General features: G+C 37.7%; 1 protein-coding gene across 2 annotated transcripts in view; it reads right to left on the bottom strand.

Annotated features, from left to right (window-relative positions):
- XPO4 (exportin 4) overlaps positions 1 to 23,424 on the bottom strand; it is a 138,560-nt gene that overhangs the window by 47,477 nt on the left and 67,659 nt on the right. For both annotated transcript variants that reach the window (XM_084650228.1, XM_084650229.1), the window contains exons 5-9: positions 15,638 to 15,754; positions 14,687 to 14,840; positions 3,567 to 3,679; positions 926 to 1,083; positions 475 to 649 (exon numbers count right to left, since the gene is read on the bottom strand). In XM_084650228.1, coding sequence (XP_084506354.1) covers positions 475 to 649; positions 926 to 1,083; positions 3,567 to 3,679; positions 14,687 to 14,840; positions 15,638 to 15,754 — 717 coding nt within the window. The remainder of the gene's footprint in view (positions 1 to 474; positions 650 to 925; positions 1,084 to 3,566; positions 3,680 to 14,686; positions 14,841 to 15,637; positions 15,755 to 23,424) is intronic.

Here is a 23,424-nt window from a genome sequence, read left to right on the forward strand (position 1 = left end):
TTTCAAATCTGTAAATTGTTAACCATTTATAAGCACTTCTCAGAAGTCCTACCTGAACGCTTAAGCAATATTTAATGCCTACTATACTTGCTAGTGAAGCTGTCAATTTAAAATGAGGAAGTTTAATGGGTATTTTAATCAAAATTTTAATTCAAGTCTAAAATTGTTAGACTTTTTTAAAGGTGCATAATTATTTCTATTGTTCATTATTAATTATATTGGTCTACACATATCTCTTCTACATCTGATTTCAGTAATGTAAAAATAAACTAAAAGTTAACAGCAACTTTCTCTCAAACAAAACTAATGAATCTCAGAAAACATATTACAGAATGGGGCTAAGACATCCAAACATTACTAAGTCATTACAAATCTATTACATTCTTATGTCTCTTGTTAATTTGATGATCATAAATGCAATAAAAAGAACTCAACTCTTTCAAGAATCAATTGCAGTTCAAGAACAGTACTCACCACTTCTTCCAGTGCAGCACTTCTCCCAAAAGAACAGGTGAGGTGTGTGAGGCAGTTAACAAACGAAGAGAAAAGTTCATTTGGAATGGCAGTTAAAACATTGCGAGGAAACACAGTTATCAGGTTGCTGAAAACACTGGAGATTCCCATTGCTTCAGAGTCCTCTATTTCAATTCTATAGATAGAAACAGCAGGGTTGGGTTTTTTTAGAAATTAGGAAAAAAGCTTAAAATTGGTCATTTTATGGATGACTTTCTTGCATTTAACAAACCAATATATACTTTATACTCTTTTCAGGAAATACCCTTTTTTTTAAAAAATGTTATTCCATTTTACCAGTCCAACTCCAAACAAAAACTATGCAAAGAAATAAGCCACACTGGCTCTCTCCTTCCACTCCAAAGTAAAGATTAAAAGATGCCATCTAAATGTAAAGGGCAAGTGTACATACCCATTGACAGTATTCAGTAATCCCTCAATGAAATGTGCCAGATAATCAACTTGTGAACCTTCATCAGGAAAGACTGGCCCATGCAGAGAAGCTAGCTGTGCTAGGCACTGTAGAGAGTCTTGTGCCATATCTGTATCCTCTCTGATTTTTCGATGTACCTTTTACGAAGTGAAATAAATTAATTATACATGGATAAACAGCGTGTTCTTACAACAGTCACATGGCTCTCAATCCAAAAGAGCAGACACCAAAAAAATTTTACCCTAATTTCTAGTCAATCTGAAATGACACTGCTTCTACAGCATCTCCCTAAACAAGAGTAAACATCAAGATTGCTCCTCAGTTTATCAACGTCATGAGCCATGACTTAACTCACCAAAACTAACACTTAACTGGGTCCTACCTACATTTTAGAAATTGAACTGTTTAGTGCATGTTATGTCTTAAAGAGAGAAACAGATGCCAGCCAGTCAGACATACTGCTCCTTCTAAAAACAGCAATAATGACAGTCATCTGTATTATGCTAACTATGCCTAAGCTACAGCGTCTTGCTAAAGTTAGTTGATAAATTCAATCAAGATTATATAGATGCTTCTTTAGCAGAGGTAAACACTGAAGGCACACAAAACAAGTGCACCTCACCTTGGTAACATCTCCAAGACCACTAGTAATTTTTTCTCATTTCTGCAAATGGAGTGTTACACTACTACTTATATGATTATCAATTCTGGATTAAAATAAATCTAACATCAATAGATTTAAAACACATTCTTACATATTTATTGCAATTATGAAATATGGACTTTAAGGCTTTTATTAGGACAAGCATTTTATTTCTACAGGACAAAACAAATAGTATAATATAATGGTATAATAAATACTAGTACAGCCAGTCTCTCAAAAAAAACCAGTCTTGTTAAATTGATATATATAAAAGCAAAGTTAAATCTTTATTACCATTTCTCTATTTAGCCCATCTCAAATGTTATCCAAGTGATAATCGTGCAACTAACATGAACCTCTAAATGATACAGAAAGACAAGTTACAACTATTTTAACTTGTGAAAGATCAAATCACATGAAAACACAATTTTGGAATTTAAAACAATTCTTCCCCACTCCACCCTATTAAAATAAACCTTACACCATGTAGAAATTAGGATTTTTCTCCTTTAAAATGGCAGTCTTACAAAACTTAGAAGTATTCCAATTTGTTAGTTCAAATAAGTGTGTAAATTATCACAGTTCATTTAATTTTTGTATTTGAACAAGAATTTGATATCTACAGAAGCAAAGGCTTCAAATTACTTCAAATGCAAAATAAGTCTTTAAAAGACTTAAGCAGTGCTACTTAAAACAAAAGTAACGAAAGTGTGCTGTTTTGATTTTTGTTCATTCACAAATGATGTAACAAACTGATGTATTCTTTAGTTTCCATTAAATAAAATAAATGTTTAGTATTCAGAAGAATTCATCTTCTGTATGCGATGGATGAGGCAGTTACTCAAAATTTAACACTGAAGAACAAATCAGAAGTCAAACATTTAACTTACGGACTTCCTAATACAGTTAAACTAGAAAGGGTTAACCTGTAAACCCAAAAGTTATTTGCATTAGGAGGTTCACAGCTGACAGTAGCAACTGTCTAGATCGTCTAGACAGCTGTTCAGATTGTGTGTGGCTGTTAAGAGTTCTGCCAGGAAGTTTTTCACCTTTTCAAGAACTGCTGGAGCAAGATAAATTTTCAGTCAAACAAATGAATCTCCTTTATAAAACACTGAAGATAGATGTGCATTCAAACTCACGTGTCAGACAAATCACTTTTGGTTCTAGAGATTTATATATGCTACATAGTACCCACCCCTAAGAGTTTTGAGTATATTATTTCTCTGCTTTGCAAAAGGAACCCTAGCTTGAAGAATGTTGAGCTGTAAGATCCCAAGAGATGTGATATAAAATAAGATTAGCATGGCAGTTTACATAAATAATTTGAATGCTGTTGCTGGGCTGACTGCAATTTAAGCAAATATTAACAAAAAATAGTGGTAGAAAATTACTTTTACCCAGCTTTAAGATCAGTTTAAAAAAAAATACAAAATAACCATGTGTTGCTCAGCTATTTTCTAGTCAGATCTACTGTTGACCTTTTTGGTTTATATCCAGCTTATAATGAATGGAGTTTTATGCTAAACTTGGATGGAGAAATGCAAAGATATTGCTAGTTTTCAACTGTTCTGTTGAGCAAAGTGTTACAGGAGCAGTGAAAACCTATTGTTTAGCTGATATTTGTAGAGCGGCAACACCTTAGCTAAAAAGGTATCTGATAACACTGCTCACTCATTATGCTCAGAATTTCATCTGGCAAATAGATATGCCCAAGATATGAAATGAATACATGATTAATTTTTAAAAGAAAAATAATTTAAGATACTTTACATGCAAAGCATGTTGATCACTTGATAGGACAAGAAAATCAATAGTCCACCATCACCTTAGAAACTTGCTAGGGTAAAAATTGATGTTAACAGAATTAGTCTTACCTGGTACAAAAGGAAGAATCCAACAATAATGTTTTAAAAGGAGGAAGGAGTTGCTTCTCTGTGACCTGTATTATGAAAGTTGAAGAAGAATGAGACTTACTGTAAAGAAAAGCTCCATAACTCTGATGTCCAGGAGGGTTTCACGCCACAACTCTGTTGGCTTTAGCATCACATTTTGTGAGGATTCAAACATAGCTATATAATGTCTGCCCAGTTATCTGGTGTCAAGGTCAACAATAACATTCCTACTTGCCTTTAAAAAAAATCCTAGATACAACAGGATCCATTCAGAAAGAATGTAATGGAAACAATCTTTAAGCCTCTCCACATACACAGCATAATTCATGCATGAGGCCAAGGAATAAAAGGTATTAAGTATTGAAAAAAAGAATGCTCCAGGAATGTTAGATAACAGTTTGATCATAATTATGAGACATACCATAGTGATATGATCACTTTGATAACCGGGATATCTAATGTGACGGGGGAGAAGGGAAAAAAGCAACCGCAATTAACAGGTGTTAAAATTTATGCAAAATAGGAAATCATTTTCTAAAAAATTTTCCTGGCAGCTTTTATAAAGGCCTTATGATTGCTAAAGATAGCTCTTTGAAACATATATCCTATTTTTCTAAATAGCCAAATATGCTTCACAGAATGAAAATATGTTCCCCCCTGTATTAGTCTACATTTTTTTATCATGCTAGGAAGAATGAAAGCATAAGGCACCACAAGTCATTGTTCTATTAAGCATATGTTCTTAAAAGAGAAACCAAGACACACACTGCATCTATGAATTCATTGCAGAGAACCATCTAATTGCTCAACATTAAATTACAAGCATGGAAATCTGCAAATGTTAGAGTGCTGGATAACCAGAGAGGCAAGAAAACACTTAAACATGTAAATCCACTGCACTCTGTGTCACTCTATGATTATACTAAAGTATATAAATATTTAGAGAGACATTGAGAATACGCAACACATAATACTACATGTGGTTAAAGGCATCATATATACTCCAGATTTCTCAAAATATGCAAAGTTCTAGACAGAGTTTATACTACACTAGTAGATGTCAATAAGCTGTACTCATATTGATCACATTATTCAAAAGAGTAAGCAAGTGGGAAATTTAAAATATAAAATAAGTGGCATAAACAAAAGTGTGAGCATAAAGCAGGGCGCAACATTTTTACTGCCACTTGTTTGAGGAGACATCATGAGTACCACAGTGACTCCAATCATACGACAGCAACCAAAATAGAACCCCACCACCATCATACACAGTTGAACCCTCGTATAGTGAAGTAATTTTTTCCACAGAGCAATTTCATTGTAAGTGGGAGGTTCACTATAACCAGAACTGCAATCAACATATAATGAATTGAAAAAATTCAGGACTTTTATACTACTTCAATACAAAATGAATTTCATTACATACCAATTTACCAAATGTATATGAGAACAGTATGGACTCAGAGATACACAATAGATTATTTCATACAGAAATATAAGATAACGGAGTTTTTGGTCTCATTTATATTTGAGAATATAAATAAAAGCTTAAGAATTTTTATAAAGTGACGATGAAAGTATTTCAGTTTTTTGGATGAAAATAAAATATTGGTGTAAGTTATTATAAGAAATAACAATCCTTCACCAAAACTTTATAATTACTCTCAGGTGCATTTCAAAGCACTTAGCAGTAGTCTAAATTGTACAGTAAGTTATGAATGATTTTCTCCACCCACGGTAAACTGATGAAGAAAATACAGCAAGATAAGTTATTCTTTACTTGTAAAAGTACTCTTCTCCTTAATTCTGTACCAAATGAATATGAAATATAGAAGTACCATAAGAGGATTAGAGATTCAATTTACTCATTAGTAGGTCTAATTTACAAATGGGACCAGTTACATATACACACCTAATTTGGAATGAAAGAAGGGCTGGTTTACTGTCACTATTTTAACAAGCCTCAGTATTTAGTAGTCATATCCTGTTATTTTTAGAACTGAATCTCATACTAATGGCCTGATGACACATCTGACAATAGAAGATTTGTAAGTGAAATAACGTATATGTTCACGAAACAATCCAAAATGAGACTGCAGCTACAGCAGAGAACCTGGAGCTCATTTTCCAGAACATGTCATTGTACTAGTGCTAGTAAATGTATAATTGCTAGTGTAGATAGGGCTCAGGCATGCTTATCACAGTGTCATAAACACTTGCTTCAGGAACACTACAGTGAAATTCCTGGTCTATGCTATGGTTTACACTGTTATTAGCATTGGTCCATCTGCAGCAGGGCTGAAAAATGGGTATGAAATTTGATATTGCACATGCAGCTTCTGATGCTACCCGTGATAAATGCTGGCTTTGTAACATTGTTATCAAAAATGAATTTGAAGACTGTCAATGCTCTTAAAGCAATAGAAAAATGACTAAGTTGTGCAATACTTTTTCCAGGAGTTCAGACAGCAATATAGTTTAAAAATAAAAATGCCACTGCACCACCCTATAATATCACAGAAAAACTAACTCAATTTTTTTAAATTAATTTTTTTTTTAAAGAGCATATCCTTAAAACAGATCACTGGTGATACCACAAAAATGCACATTGAAAACAACCAATAGGAAATTCAACTTTGTACTGAGATAATGTAAAATACAGAGATTCTTACAGAAGCTGGAAGTCTTTTAAAATCAGAAACAAGATTATTCAGTGAACAGTCTCAAATTGTGCTCAGAAGTATAATAATGTAGAAATTTCATTCATGCCATGACATACAGTAAGGCAAATGTATTCACAGGTGCTTTTGCTGGAAGAGAACAATTGCAGTTCATACTGAAGTATTGTTTTGGAAGGGTTCATTTAGCTTACATTGGTTCCTCTCATCCCAATTTATGTATGCACCCACCAATGTCATGATGAGCATAGTCTTTACAGCTTAGAGAAATAAAACCATGTTTTCAAACAAGGGCAATCACTGGGAAATTAAAATGATTTTCAAACTATATATGCTCTAAGTATTACTTACAATTACACACATTTTTATTGATATACTTACTATTAATGAATATCTACACAACATACAATAGGTGGCATTAACCTCCAGCTCTATACATAGGTCAGCCTTCTCTGCAGCGCAGCCAACTTCCATGACTCCCCTGTGGAAGGCACTCTGTGGGTCCAGAGCCCATGAGTAGGGAATGGACAGGATATGCACTGCTGCCCCTCTGACCCTCAAGAGGTGGGGCTATATTATCTTTTCCACAAAACCTCTCCATGGTCTGAGGGCAGCAATTGGGGATTAGAGCAAGTGTTGTAGCTCAGGGCCTTCCGCAGATCCACCAGGTTTGGTGGTGGGTCCCCACAGCCTATTCCAGGTGAAAGCAAACCCTGCCTCTTCCCAACACAATAGGGGAGTAGTTCACAATCAATGCTTTGATTTCCTCTGACAGATTTCTCCCACTGGTGTTTCTGCAGGAGAGGATGATCTTGTGTATTATGAGATATTTGTTTCAAAGGTCATTTTAATCAAGCTTTAGAACTTGTTTGGAGAAAAAGTGTTTCAAGTACAATAGAAGTACTCCTATACATATGTTTTACAGATAATTAACTAATTTAAATAGAATCTAACAGCTGGCAGTCTGCTGTACAACCTTGTAATGCCAGTATACTGATTATATTTAGAGTTTAAAGACTGTTTCTCGTTTGAAACTATGCCAAGCACATGGCCAGGATCTGAGAACAACTCACTAACACTGATACACAGACGGACTGGGATTGGTCCCTATGGGAAAGGGACTCTCAGTCTATGAGGGATCTTACAAACCCTCGTAAGTCCGTACAGGATAAGCCTTTCATGTTTGACTTTTTTGGGGAGGTGGGGTTTAGGTAATAAAATGAGGAAAGCCCATGTTTGAATGCTTAGCATATTCTGCTTTAAAAAAAAAAAATCAGCCTACAATTTTAAATACTAAACTTTTTCCAGGACAGCATAATTAACAGTGAGGCTCAATTACCTTGCAGGTGAGGTACTGGACTCAAAACACCTAGGTTCTGTTCCCAGCTTTGACACAGACTTCTTGTATGCCAGTCACTTACAGCCCAGTTTTCAGAGGTGCCAAAACTGGAGTTGTGTGCACTCAGCACCTTGAAAAGTCAGGCCTTTATTCTCTGTCTCATTTCCTCTTTTTTTAAATGGGGATAAAACTGCTTCCTTACCTCCCAGAGGCACTGCAAGATCTATTAACGTATTCAAGGTGCTCAGATACTACACTGCAAAATCAGAACTACTAACTGTGATATGTAACCTATCATTTCAATCAGCTTCTGTACCAGATGACTGGAAGGTAGCTAATGTGATGCCATTTTTTTTAAAAAGGCTCCAGAGGTGATCCCAGCAATTACAGGCCAGTAAGCCTAACTTCAGTACCAGGCAAATTGGTTGAAACTGTAGTAAAGAATAGAATTATCGACACATAGATGAACATGATTTGTTGGCAAAGAAAGAACATGGGTAGGAATAAATGGTCAGTTTTCAGAATGGAGACCGGTAAATAGTGGCGTCCTCCGGGAGTCTGTACTAGGACCAGTACTGTTCAATATATGATCTGGAAAAAGGGGTTAACAGTGAGGTGGAAAAATTTGCAGATGATACAAAACTACTCAGAATAGTTAAGTCCAAAGCAGACTGTGAAGAGTTACAAAGGGATCTCACTAAACTGGGTGGCCGAGCAACAAAATGGCAGATGCCCATTGGAAAACATAATCCCAACTTTACATATAAAATGATAGGGTCTAAATTAGCTGTTACTACTCAAGAAAGAGATCTTGCAGTCACTGTGGAGAGTTCTCTGAAAACATCCACTCAATCTGCAGCGGCAGTCAAAAAAAGCTAACAGAACGTTGGGAATCATTAGGAAAGGGATAGATAAGACAAGAGAAAATATCTTATTGCCTCTATCTAAATCCATGGTATGTCCACATCTTGAATACTGTGTGCAGGTGTGGTAGCCCCATCTCAAAAAAGATATATTGGAATTGGAAAAGGTACAGAAAAGGGGAACAAAAATAATTAGGGGTATGGAACAGCTTCATATGAGAAGCGATTAATAAGACTGGGACTTTTCATCTTGGAAAAGAGATGACTAAGGGGAGGGATATGATCGAGATCTACAAAATCATGACTGGTGTGGACAAAGTAAATAAGGAAGTGTTATTTACTCCTTTTCATTACACAAGAACTAAGCTAATATGAAATTAATAGGCAGCAAGTTTAAAATAAACAAAAGGAAATATTTCTTCACACAATGCAGTCAACCTGTGGAATTCTTTGCCAGATGATGTTGTGAAGGCCAAGAAAATAACAGATTTCAAAAAAGAATTAGATAAATCCATGGAGGATAGGTCCATCAATGGCTATTAGCCAGGATGGGCAGGAATGGTGTTCCTAGCCTCTGTTTGCCAGAAGCTGGGAATGGGCAACAGGGGATGGATCACTTGATGATTACCTGTTCTGTTCATTCCCTCTGAAGCACATGTCATTGGCCACAGTCAAATGACAGGATACTAGGTTAGATGGATCATTGATCTGACCCAGTATGGCCATTCTTATGTCCTACGTCTTATATAGTTTACAACAAAATGTCTAGGAAAACCCAAGTGATGAAGCACTAATTATGGCTGAGTTCAGTTTCAATATGGTGTTTAAGTTTTGTTTAGTTATGTTTAAAATTCATGAAATCTGAACCTCCCTTCTCACACTCTGCTCAGTATCTCTTGAGACATTATTAACAGGATTAACACTTAAGTTGAACACAGGACCACAGACCACATGCCTTACTCAAAAGTACATAGACCTTCAAAAAGCAATTCTAACTGCCTGGTTTCAGAGCTGAAGTCTGGTCAGCTTTTACCCAAGGGTGCCGAGATTGACAGCCTCTTATTTTTATGACCACTTTGGCACTTCTTTGCATCCACCCTCTGTAGCATTGGTTGAACTCTCTTTATGGTCCAGCAACTCAATCTAAATATGGAATCTCCAGGCAGTTCATGTACACTGACAATCTGCTTGGCTAACTTTTTTTTTTTTTTTTTTTAGGAATTTACGTTTAACACAGGACTGTACCGTTTCCCCTGCCCTCTCCCCCCCCTTTTTTTTTGGTCTCTTATGCTGCCTGATTGCATATTTCCCATTCCAAATGAGGTGTGGTTGACCAGTCAGTTTGTAACTCTGAGGTCCTACTGTATATCAAAGACCATGTCAATATGCTTCCACTTACACCATGCTCAGCGCCAACTTGAGCTTAACATCTTTTTGAATGGTTCATGGTTGGCACAGGATTCCAAGTCAGTGTAATCTAGGGGTCACCCTACGTTGCACACTTACATACAAATACCATCTCACTAAAGTAGCTCAGAAGATGAAAAAAGAGATTGTCTACTGAACAAAGTGGTAGGGCTCACTTGGAGTCAATACACAAACTCTACATAGTTCAGGGCTTAACTCTCTGCTACTCAATTGGAGAATATTGTGCCCCAGTTTGGATAAACTCTGCCCACACTATACTAGTGGACACACAGCTGAATCATTTCATTATTACAGGCACGTTGAAACCAACAAAACTTGTATGATTCCTAGTCCTAGCCAATGTTCCTCCACCTAACACTCGGTGTTTGAATGCAGTCAAAAAACCAACCAACAATGTACAGCAAATGCCACACCGAGCACTGTTCAGGGATATATGGGATGGACTCCACCACTGACTGCAAAGCAGAAATCCTACCTGGACAGTTTTACACACTTTCCATCCAGTTGACATCATCAGTTCACTGTGCCAGACCAAATGGGAGAGAGCCTCTCCCACTACCAGGAACTCCTACATCATCATCAAGCCATATGACTGGCTACCTGGCTTTGGACTCTCAGCTGTCTCTGGAGTCAGCTTAACAGGTTCAGGTGTGGGGTAGTTCACTATATCAAGACTAGTCATGGCTGGGGCATACAGGGGAATGCACTGTGAATTTGTGGTGCTGTGGAGAATTCTGCACACATGTTGAATGGTTGTTCTTTTCATGCTGGGCTCCCTGGAGATCTTCTTAAGCTGAAAACAACCAATTCAGAGATCACAGACTGGCTCACAATGATTTGGGGGGGGGGGGGGGGTTTAAACCAGGCCTTACTTGTCTTGCCCACATACAATTGCTATATTTACATGCCTCTTCTCTTCTCCTGGTAGTTAGGGCCTCTTATGGTGGTTTCTTCTGGACAATGTTCTCTAGAGCATTCCATTTGGTTCTCTGACTGCTCTGTTAGATTTAGTGATAGATGTTTCCAGCTGTCTTCAGAGACAATGATCGGAGTGCTAAAGCCTCCTTTAAAGATCTTACCGTGGCTCAAGGAATAAAAACCACCGAATAGTTTCAAGGAGAATGTCCCTCACTTGTGCATTTAAGGCAATAGGCATGCTGAACCATTAAAGACAAAGGCAGATTCTCAGCTGGTGTAAACTGCCATAGCTCTATTGAAGGCAACTATGACAATCAGCTAAATAGCTGCACCATTATGCTACTAAAAAGAAGCAGATGTCTTAACCCAGATCCCATCTCAACATTCACTATGGAAGAGACCCAAGCCCTCCAAAGATGCAGACCTTAAATCTAAAACAAACAAAAAAAGTAGCACTAAAGCAATCATTATTGTAGAACTACTAGCTAAACTATTGTTAAACTTTAAACTAAACCTATTAACTAAAACTTATAAAAATCTGTGTCTTAATGAGTCTGAAGTTCCATGGCTGAATTTGCTAACAAAGAAATGAACACAATTTTGGGGGGAGACAGGACGACAAAAATCTTATGCTCTCTGTTCAAGAACTTTTGGATCTGTGGACAAATCACAAAGTCAGGCCCCTCATGATTTTACTGTTGTCAGTGGTTTCATAACTTGCAACTAAGGCACGTGACTTACTGTAGAGAAATCAGGAGGATCTGCAGAGGCAATTTCATGAGAGAGATGGATTACAAGGGGACCACGAAGGACAGCTTAGTTGCATATGTCAAGATACACATGGGCCAATGGTATATAGCTCTGAAATGGGATGTTTTAGATATAATATGTGGCTCCCAGAGTGGGAATCAGCAGAGGCAAATTTATGAAAGAGATGGATATACAGCACAATACTAGTCCTGAGTTATCCAGTATCCCCCGAGGTCAATTTAAAAATTAAGGGGAAAAAAAAAAAGTGATCAGAACCAGCTTGATCCAAGTAAACAAAACAATGCTAATAAACAATGCTGTATCAGTACCAAAAAAAGCAATGCTACAGAAGCCAACATACCACTGCAGACTGCCATACATTCTTAGCAAAAAATAGGAATTCTATGTTATCATAATTTACAATTAGCACTGCCAAGAAATGTCTCAAGCATTCATAAACACCAGGTGAACTACTGTGTAGATAGTATTCATGGAGGTAATGGATAAAAATAACAATTGATAGATTGTCTGCATGTTATAAAGTGAGATGGAAGAAGCAGCATCTCACAAACCAGCTCTTGCCATCACTAGTACTACAATTTAACCATGATGCTGCCATGTGCCATCTGTGACAAACAGATGCTTCATGTGAGAAACAGCATTTAGCTAAGCAAACTAGTGAGCATCCTATTACAGTATGAACACTTTTAGGCAGTGACTAAAAGTAATTTGTCTTAATACAATTCTTAAGAGATTACACTAAATTATATGACCCTTGAAGATTAAAACTCTCTTTGATTAGTATTGAGTTCATCACATTTTTGCCACTTCTTTTAAAGATGCAATAATCATTTAACTAGAGATAACAGATATCTACTGCAAATTAACTTCAGTCTGTCCTTGATGAACACAGGAATAACCAGTGTATTTTGCCGAGGGAAGTACAAAATGCTATGGCAACATACACACACACACACCCGATGATTGTACAAGTCCATTTCTGAGGTCTGCTGTCTGAGAATGAAGAGAACATCTGCTACAAAAATTTTAAAGTTTCATTTAATGTATTTTGATGTATTAAAAGTGCAGTCACATTCAGGCCGAACAACTGGGGACCAAATGTTCAAGACCTATGGCCAACTGTCACATTTTTTTTAAATTAAAGATTAAGACATTACGCTGGTGGAATTATTTAATGTTTTCTTAATAAAATTTAATTATGATTCTAAATATGCTTTTCATATAAAAATGTAATGCCCAGCAGAGGGGAAAAAAACCCACTTAATTCTCTCTTCCCTTTGATTATAAAAATACAGTTTACCAGCTACTGTTTCTTGAAAGTATCCAAGTGACTGAAAATATTGCTAGTACTAATCCAGTGATAAGGCCTGATTATCTGTTTCAATTAACACCTATTTACTGGCACAGAACAAGCCATTTTCTGATTACATACAGCTAAAAATGTAAGCTAGGTCACTAATTTAATTCTCCAATTTTCTTTGCATCAGTGTAGTTGCACCAATGTAACTGCATCATTTCAAACCCACAGTGCAGATGGACAGCACTCATGTAAATTATGACTTGCACTGGTGGTGCAGCATACCCCAGTTTCCAGCTGTGGTATTCATCTCCACTAGGGTCTTGTACTGAGGTAAAGCTACACCAGTGGGAAAACTCACAACACAAGACAGCATAGAGATGTCCCTCTTCTGTGGACACTGTCGAATTGCAACAGGTGATCCCAAAAGATATCCAATATTCTTCAAATCCCAAATTTTCCTTACACAACCTCAGCCCATTCAGCAGTTGGCCTCCAGAATCAGTCTTCAAAGCCCTTGGACCAACCTCATCTCTGTATTAACTTCATTGACTTTAGCTGAGTTACACCAGGGCTGAATATGGCCCATTAATCCAGTCTGAATTCAGTGGTTTTCAACAGAACTGCACGTGGATGTTTTCTTTTAAATCATGGTACTTTCCCTATAACTTTAGGGGTCATAATACGAACTCAGCCTTCCAGACAAGACCTTAAGAATGTCCACTTTCAAGCATGGAAATCTCACTTTTACTATCTATTGTACAGCAGGTACACACATCCCAGAAATCAGGGCCAAAACAACCCCTACAACATGTTTTTATCACCCACAACCAACAATATTTCTGCGAGTGAAATAAAAGTCCTTACAGAGGATCCAGGTATAACATCTGAGTTTTTTTGCAGTGTATGTCATTCGATGCAAATGGATTTGAAAGGATTTAAAACAGCTTTATGAGTCAGGGATAAAAGTCACCCCTGGCAGTGAAGCTTTGCCATTTAACTCTTTGTTGGATAAATGCAAAATGCAGTTTACCATATCTACACTGATTTTCTTCTAGTCTATATATGTGCATGTGGGCATCTTTATTCCTCTCTTCTAGTGTGTGTAGGCATCTCTCTTCTCTCATTCCTTCCCCCTCCCTCCATGCCTCTTCCCCTTTCAGTCCCCACATTATAGTCCCTCCCTTCTTCTTTACCCTTGTAATCTCTTCCCACTTCTTTGGGATCCTAAGATCAGCAACCTATCACACAGAGGAATGAGGGGCTAAGGGACTGTCTTAAAGCAACCTGTAGGCTGTCAGGAGGAAGGGGAAGTGTACCAGGTGCAGTCTGTTCTGCCTGTCTGCTGACAAATGGTTTTCTTGGTGGGATCCTAAAATGCTTTTCTCCTGCCCATGGAAAAAGTAGTATAGAACTTCTCTTCTAGCTCCCAAAGAAGCCAGAGGGATTAATTCTTAGATGGTGTTAGTTCTACATCACCCTCTCCTTTTCTTGGTGGCGAGAAGGAGATCCACAGTGAGAAGCTTTACAAGCAAAACAAGGGCTCTGATCTATCCCTGCTGGTTCTGCCTAGTCTCACATTAAAGCAGTAGATGAAAGTTTCCACTCTGCACCATCCCAAAATCTGCCAGACAATCCAGCAGCCCATAACTAGCTGCTGTTTCTATGAGCTAATTTTACCCTTCTGACAAATACTTACAACTTTAAAGAGAAAACAGCAATAACACTGTGTGTATATAGTAAATATGAGCAAATATGGGAGTGACCAGTAGAGTGCATAGCAGAAAGGTCTAAATTACCCCCACTTGAAAAAAAATTCTCTAAACGTTACATTTTTCAAACACTCCAGTTACCAAGTACAGGTGAAGTTAATTAGCTGAAGCAAAGGTTCAAACATTAAAAGGATATAATTTGGAGGAAGAAAGTTCCAGCTTAAGACCTGATTGGCTAGTGCAAGATAGCGCTGAAACACTGAAGACATCTGAGCATTGAGGTTTTCACGTCTGCTAAATTCCTGTAGTACCTCCACTGTTAGCATGAAGATCTGCCGAAGGTCACCTTCCTAGTGTTAGGGAGAATACGCGTGCTATTAATGGAGTCTCCCATTCATGAAGTGAGAAGTTCTTGATCAGGCAAACAGTGAGAAATAATAAAATTAAATTTTCTTTACAAAATCTGAGATTCTTTCATTAACTTTGAACATTTCTTATATCTGAACAGAAACAAGGCCTTTACCTATGCAATGTAATACTTAAAAAAAAAAAAAAAAAGCTTAAATCTTACTAATTATAAATATTTGTCATTAAGAGAAAAAAACTGGTCATACATTTCTCTGACAACTGGTAGAGGAGGAGGGATTTGGTCTTTGGCATGGAAGAAGTTGATAAGCTGTTCCACAACAGGCACAGAACTTAAAGCTATGCCTTCACAAAAACGTTTATCCATAGCCAAACAATGCATCTGAGACAACCAGACTGCACCATCTGCAATAATATTTTTAAATGCATGGCTTTCCTTGGCTTTTAACCAAAGCTATATTTAAGACTATCATTGTTCCAAAGAGTATTAGTTTTATTTGCTATTGGTAGACAGGGAATTAAGATTCGTACTGTGTATAGATTCATAGATCTACATTCATAAAATGGACAAAAATGCATTACACTTTTTGAAACAAATATTCCTAACATTACTAAGATGTTTACTAAACAAGGAATTGATTTTAATTTCTAATATACAGGAGACTTTTGCACATACCATAATCGTTAATGCATTTGTTGGTGCATGAAAGTTTTCCTTTATTAACATTTCTATTTATCAGAAATATAATTAGCATACGTTATTTTTATTTTATATTTTTACCTGAAATATTCGTTTGCAGTTACCATGGAACTCCATGCTTAGTCCAATGTTGCTGGTTTTACTTGAACTTGAGAACTCGCTCAACAAAGCCGTTAAAATGGAACAGGCCAAAGTTTGCTATATAAGAAATAATATAAATTAAAAGTTGTTCAATAAGGCAATACTGCTTAAGATGCAGTTTAAGTTATCTTATTAGAATATTTCTATGGACTTCAGTTACTTCAGCCACAAACTAGAGCAGTAGCTCAAGCTTTCCTTGATTCTGGAACACTTAAAGTAAAGCTCCTTGGATGAGCCATCTCGCCCTGGGCAGGTTTCACACCTTTTCTGAGGGAACTTTAATACTTGGGTAACATGAAAAAGGAATATTAGAGTATTAACACACAATGAAAAAAATTTGCTTTAAGACAATCATGTTTCTGCTTAGTTAGCTCAACCCATTTTCTATACATCCCTTTAGTTCCTTCCCTGTGCGTAAGGCTTTACGTTCATTAGTGGTATGTCTACCCTATGGAGCCTATGCTGGTTTAGCTATGTCAGCGTAGCCTAAGCCTACACATACAGGAGTTTGTTGGTTTAGGAACACCACCTCCCTGAATGACGTTAGTTATGTCACACAAGCCCTCTTTCATCAACATAGGCCCATCTATGCTGGGGTTTCTGTTGGCATAGCTATGTTGGTATGGGGTGTTTTGCTTTTTATTTCCAAGCTATGCCAACACAGCTTTTAAGTGTGTACCAAGCCTACTACTAGCGAAGGTTCATCTTCCTGTTGCCTCTATTTGTCTAAATGTATCCAGGTCACTTTCCAGTTTGCTTTGGCCCTCCTTTGTGTTTGTTACTTTCCCATGGTGGTGTCTGATCATGATTAAATTTATACCAAAGAGAGAGAGAATTAGATATAGCTAGTCAAAAAGGCACCTCCAAAGTCCAAGTGCCTCCCTCACCTCTAAAAAAAGTCCAGAACTGGGATAGAATTAGCAGAAAATATCATTGCACGAAGGTTGACAGATGATTCCCTACTGACAGAAGTAGATATTCAAGCCACAATAAAGTACCTTGCCAACTACAGTTCATGAAACACAGGAAGCTTGTAGGACTGCAGAAGACATATCAGTCATTATACTGAGGTAGCTCCCAAAGGCTCTAATCAGATTGGGCCCTGGTTGCCCTTTTCTCTCACAAAATTTTAGATAAGAGCCAATATTTCAACAGTTTTTAATAGATGAACTACTTAAAAGATGTGTTATCCTAAAATACAAGTCAAGGCCACACTCTTCTTTGCTGAAATATGCTGCAAAAAAATTGCTTTTTGCAAAAAAAAAACAAAAAAAACAAGTTTTACTCTTGATGCCAAAGTCCATTAATCATCTTTTTCAGTTCTCATTTTGCCCTATATTTTACCATGATTGATCAACACACACAAAAGGAAAGAAAACATCTCGTACTGGGGAGGTGAATTACATTTCACTAATGATCAACATATTACACAGGAAACATAAGAGACACCTTGTATTGATTAAATGAAAATATTTTTGCTTAATAGATGTAGCCAACACAGTTACAACTTCAAAGTTACTGGCTTTACTCCTAGACTGTTTGGAGCCAAGGTGCCAAGGATGGACAGAGGGGCAGGAATTGTTAAAGGGTCATACATGCCGGCAAGTGTCCAGGGGTTAAATGGAAATATGCACACTACCTCTGAACACCCGAAAGATTAAAGTTGAGATACTATTTATGCAAGCTCATACAACAGCTGAAAGCAGTGCCATCCACCCACCAACTGCAACATCTTTGTTCAGAAATGCCTCTGATGTCAGTACCTTGACCCTACAGACAACTAGTTTTCTTAGCCAGTACACATTAAATTAAAATTCTTACTTGCGAAATAAATCCCACCCAGATCAAGCAAACATGGTTGTTTCAGGCATCTTTGTGGACAATTGCCTATAGTACATTAAAAATGCACTTTACGTCAGCTTACTGTAATTAATTGCTAAATTCAAATATTTCTATTTCAGTTCAAAGTAATTCTTTCAATTTCAATTCTACTTAACTATTCCTTTTTTACTATTGTTAAACTGTGACGGTTGTATCTTTGCCAGTGTAAAACAAAAAATCAAAACCTTAAATTGCTAGAACATCAGTGTAGTCTCTCTACTTGTCAACCCTATACTATACAGTAATTCAGCTGTCTCCTAAATGATTCAGCAGTTTTAACAATCTCAAGGCTCTGTGTAGTTACTGCTGGGACTGTTGGGCTGTGTTTTGGTTTTTTTTGTTTTTTAATTCAGAATTGAAATCAATATGACAATTAATCAAAGCAAGCATTTCCATTTTTAATCAAACATCAAAACTATGAAAACACCATATAAAAACTAGTTCTCTGAAAAAGTTAAAAATAAATTTTAAAGTTTGACTGAGCCACTGTTCTACTGTCAAGGATTTTTCATGCCTTTGCAAGATATATATTTTTAAAGAATAATTCAGAGTTGCCAGAGGATGCTATACATTTTTGTACGCTATACTGATAATGCCTATTCCAGACTTCCATAAAGACTTATAACGTTTTCATTTATTACTTGAATTACCAAGCCATCAATATCTGTAGGCTCTAGGAAGCACTGATGCAAAGACAGCTTTAATGGTAATTACTTTAATTCCATATATGATAAGCATGCTATATTGTTTTTGTGATACAACAGCATACAAATTAAGTCATCTCTGCTTTATCATACAAAGATCTGATAACCCTCCCAACAGATTTACTACATAAAACAACCTAGGACAGCTGGAGCAATGATACAAGTTGGCACCATTTACAGAGCCAAAATGCAACAGTGTATAATGGGATTAAAGAAACAGGAAAGGGGGAGGGGGGGAGATTTGGTACATACTGCAGTAATAAACTTCCAGGATTACTCTAACTGATAGAATAGTAGTTTTCTTCTTCCATTTTTTTTCAGTTTTACTTTGTGCATTTGACAGCAGTTTGTGCAGTGTGAAAGCAGTTTCATTGTTTTGTTTGTCAGTTGCATGCCTGATCTCATGCAGTAGCATGCTGTTTCCCCAAAGGACAGGCGGAGTCTCCAAGGGGTGAGAGATTGGTTTCCTTTTCCTGAAGGGGGGAAGGCAGCTTTCTAAAGTTTGGGAAACACTGCATTAGCATGATGATTCACTACTCTCCTGTACTGCTCTGGGACAGAGCTCATGCAAGGGCCTGTGTACCAGTAACAGCAACAGTAAGTCTGAAGCTGATATGGCAGCAGTCAAACATGAGGGGGTGGGGGAAAAGAGCAGCAGCTGACTGGTTGTCTTGAGCAGGTTTGGCATTACACTCAGACCCACCTCAAAAGTCCCTTTCTAAAAGCAGCAGCAGCAACAACAAAGAGAAGATAATTATTTCAAAACAAAATTAATTTAAAAAATAAATGTCGGGATTTACCAATTAAGGGGGCTTTATCAGAAAAATATTTTAAGGCAGTTTTAGGATATTCAAGTTTGTCCCTTTAAACGAGCTAGTTTTTAAAAATGTAACTTGAATAGATCCTATCACTATGGACTGCCATTCCTAGCATTAGCGCTTGCCTATACATGTATCAGAGTAGCAGCGGTGTTAGTCTGTATTCGCAAAAAGAAAAGGAGTACTAGTGGCACCTTAGAAATTTGTTACTCTCTAAGGTGCCACAAGTACTCCTTTTCTTTTTGCCTATACATGTAGTTATTCAGGGAAAACCGTTCCTGAATAACTCCACGCATGGACTCACTTTTTCCAGAGTAAAGCAGCCTTGTTTCTGTTTAGCTTAACCCATACTAAACAGGAACAAGGTAGCCTTATTCCAAAATAAAAGTGTCCCGGAGCTATGTGGGAATAGCTATTCCCAAATAACTCCATGTGCACTGTAGATAAGCCTTTAGAAATAAAAAGGAAATAGCACATCTGGTGAAGAAGCCCTCCTGTTGGTGTGGTGTCTGCACTGAAGTGCTGCAGAGGTGCAGCTGCACCACTGTAGACGGTACTTAGGCAACATCTATACTTGGGAGCTAGGGAAATGATTCATAGTTTGCATAGACGTACCCAGGGCCGGTGCAACCACTAGGCAGCTGCCTAGGGCGCCAAGTGTTTGGAGGTGGCCAAAAGTGCACTCTGGGGAGGCGGTGGAGCAGAAGTGAGCTGGGGCAGGGGGGCGTGGGGAGGGCCACCTGTAGCAAGTAACTGGGCAGGGCTGGCATGCAGGGGAACCGCTCCCCACCCCAGCTCACCTCTGCTCCACCTCCTCCCCTGAGCATGTCGCCACCGCTCCACTTCTCCCACCTCCCAGGCTTGCGGCGCCAATCGGCTGTTTGGCGCCGCAAGCCAGGGAAAAAGAGAAGCAGAGCAGGGCAGTGTGTTCAGGGGAGGAGGCAGAGCAGAGGTGAGCTGGGGCGGGGAGCTGCTGCACAGCTCCCGGGGCAGAGGGATGGAGGGACGGGCACGAGGTGCCGCACGGCCCCCCCGGGCTGAGCGCGGGGAGGGTGGGGAGCTGCCGCACGGCTCCCTAGGCCGAGGGAGGGGCGCAAGGTGGAAGTTTCGCCTAGGCCGCGAAACATCCTTGCACCAGCCCTGGACGTACCCACGCCAACGTGCTACAAACAGCAGCATAGCCATGGTAGCACAGAAGCAGCTCAGGCTAGCCTCTGCAAATATGTACATGCTGAGACCCCTGGGTTGATACTTAGGTGGCTAAGCAGCCCATGTTACTCCAGCTACAATGCTATTTTAAAAGGTGTGTTCCTAACCCAGGTTTCTTCTTAACCTTGGTTAGCCAACCTAAGTTAAGAACACATTTTTTTTTCCAGTGTAGACATACCCTAAAAATGCTGTTATTTTCCAAAACAAAGTAATGCTATAAGACTAAATATATTCATGCATGATATATTACCATTTTCACATGGGGGGGAGGAAATCAGTCCAACAATTTTAAAGGGAGCGACATATAGCCTCCTCTTTAGATCACTGAAAGAGGAACAATCACATTTATAAGACGCTTCAAAGGAATTCACTTGACATACAGAGACTTAATCACACAATCTTTTGAAAGTTAAGTATTCTAAGCTTACAAGTGTCTTTTGTACAGAGGGATCTACAAAGCATATCTAGTCATGCACACTAGCTGCATTACTTTAAGGCTAAGAAAAACCTCATAAAAACTTGAAAAACAAAGATCTACCAGTAGAGCACACTGTGCTTGGTAAAAAAATAAATTGTACATCAGAGTTACAAGATGTTTTTAAAGTAACCACATTTTAGGTTTTTTGGTTTTTCACTTTTAGTATCATCACATACAGATAATCAGATTCAAGAATGCCACGTACTAATGGCTAGAAAACGTGAGTAATTCTGATCATCATATTAAAAGTCAAACCTCAATGTTCTAATTTCCCAGTAGTGTCATTAACTTCATACCAGTAAGAGTATACCTCATGAACCTAGCTTGTCTCACTCACCAGCAATTTCATTAGTTCTGTCACAAGAACATACTCAAACAATAACCACATCTGACAAAATAAAATACTTCAGAGCATGGATTGTCTCTTAGAATAGCCTGGCACTTACCCCAGTTAGCTTTATTACCAGTAATAAATTTTTGAAAGGTTGACATACATAAATCACTCTCAGCTGCTCGAACAGAAGATCAATGAGACTTGTGATAAGAGATTAATTTAGCAATCAGACAACCCTAAAGCATGGCTTTAGACAATTAGATTTTTTTAAAATCTATACACAATACTAAAACAGCCACTACGTGAAAAATATGCACAATTTGAACCTTATTTTGCAAAACAGCTTTCGTGGAGTAATCGTCATAATATATGCATACTCTATAAAATGTGACTCATTCCTTCCAAAGCAATATCACTTACACCGAATGTTAAACCCATAATGAATGTTTGTGGGATTTCACACTTTTGTCTAGGGAGCTCACTGAGTAAGTGAACTGATTTATTTAAGGATAATTAGGTTAAAAAATGTATGAAAGGAAGAACTGTTCAATTATGGGCTAGGGAAATACAGGAGTTAGCACACAACTGTTTAAATCATAGAAGCTGACCCAGACAAAGCAGAATTAATTGCATAGTAAAACTGTTGTATCCCAGTCTTGAACTTGTGTGTGTGGACAGATTCATGTTGAGAGATGCTTGGTTCACGTTAGTCATATTAATCTCGCCGCAAATTCTAAATCATCAAACTAAAGAAGAAATCCCATTTGGGAAATCTCAATATCTTATTATATTTCCTTTTGTATTCTAGATAATTGAACTTCAATGAATTTAACAGCACAAGGGGCTTACTCCCCTCACAGTTAGAACATGAAACTAATCCTGTTATCTTAAATAATTTTCAGTTACTCTTATTGGTGATTTATAGGGCTGCTGCTTTCTTCCCCCCTCCCACAATGGAATCTCTATTGTCAACGTAGCCAATGTTTCAGGGCCACAGGAAACATGAGATAAAAGTAATTCTTCAGAGATGTTAACTAGTATAGAAGCAGGTAGTTGATAGAGTAGAAAAGGGGCATTGGGGCAGAAATAGTTGTGTTGTTCCTAGCTAATAAACTTTCACGGGTATAAGTAAAAAGGTTTTTCTAGACCAAGTCTTTCAAAAGTGAGACTTCTCTTGCAAGATAGTTCTACAATGAGAAGGGACAATGTTCCCGCTTCCTCCCCAGCAGTCCTCGGACAAACTACTACATTTACTAACAGCATTTTCAGATCATCCATGCATAACAGAACTGACTTTCTTCAACAGTTTTTGTCCAAAACACTCTGTTTACAGCTGGACCTTCTGATGTTCCACTAGTTATGCAAACAAAATGAAGCCCTACAGTTATATCACGGAAAAAAACAATAAAACAAAACCACACAGCTTGTCACTGGTATCAGATATTCATTTGAGGCCAACTGTTGTATACACTCAAATTCTAGTTTTGGCAGGTCACACTCATGGCACGAGTGCTTAATTTGTTAACTTCTCAAACCTGCTTCCTCATCTTCCCAGAGGACTTATACTATCCCCAACACATGCTGCAGCCGATATATCCATTCTATCTAATATACTACTTAACTGTTATACAACCATGCCTCCTAGTTTTTAATACCACACCTATCACTGTAGTTATCTAAGCACCTAACATCTAACTGCAAATTCTGAATAGTGAGAACCAAGAAACTCTTCAGTCACTATTATTTATCTGTCTTCAGAGAGCGATTCATTATTGTGTTGTCTGATGAACAGTGAGTCACACATATCACTAAGTGGGTCTGAATGCAGATGAATGATTGCTTACCTAGATACCTTTCATAGCTCCTGCTCAGATGGTTTAATTATAAGTCTGCTAAAACTAAATGAATTAAAGGCAAAGCACATTCATTTATTTAGACAATGTCTTCACTTTAGCTGATTTTCACTCATTATCTTTGTGGAAAACTCAGGTCAAGTATCTGTATACTCATAATGAAAAATATGAAATTAAATTAACTGTGCACTATATTATATGATATCTTACCACACTGAATGGACCTTCAGTTTAATCAATGATCATACAAGCCTTGTAAATTTTTGTGATTATTTTATCCTCACCAACACTTACAAGAAATAAAAAAGCCAGCTGGAGTTTCTCTTGAGGAGCTTGGCACAGCTCAAACAATTTCATGCTCCGAGGGCAATGAAAATGTTACTACATGAATTACATTCTGCAGTCATCTAATTCAACTAGACCAGGAAGCCCAGGATGGAATAGTAAGAA

This window comes from Lepidochelys olivacea (genome assembly GCF_965140295.1).
Source record: "Lepidochelys olivacea isolate rLepOli2 genome assembly, chromosome: 1".
Classification (NCBI taxonomy): Eukaryota; Metazoa; Chordata; order Testudines; family Cheloniidae; genus Lepidochelys; species Lepidochelys olivacea.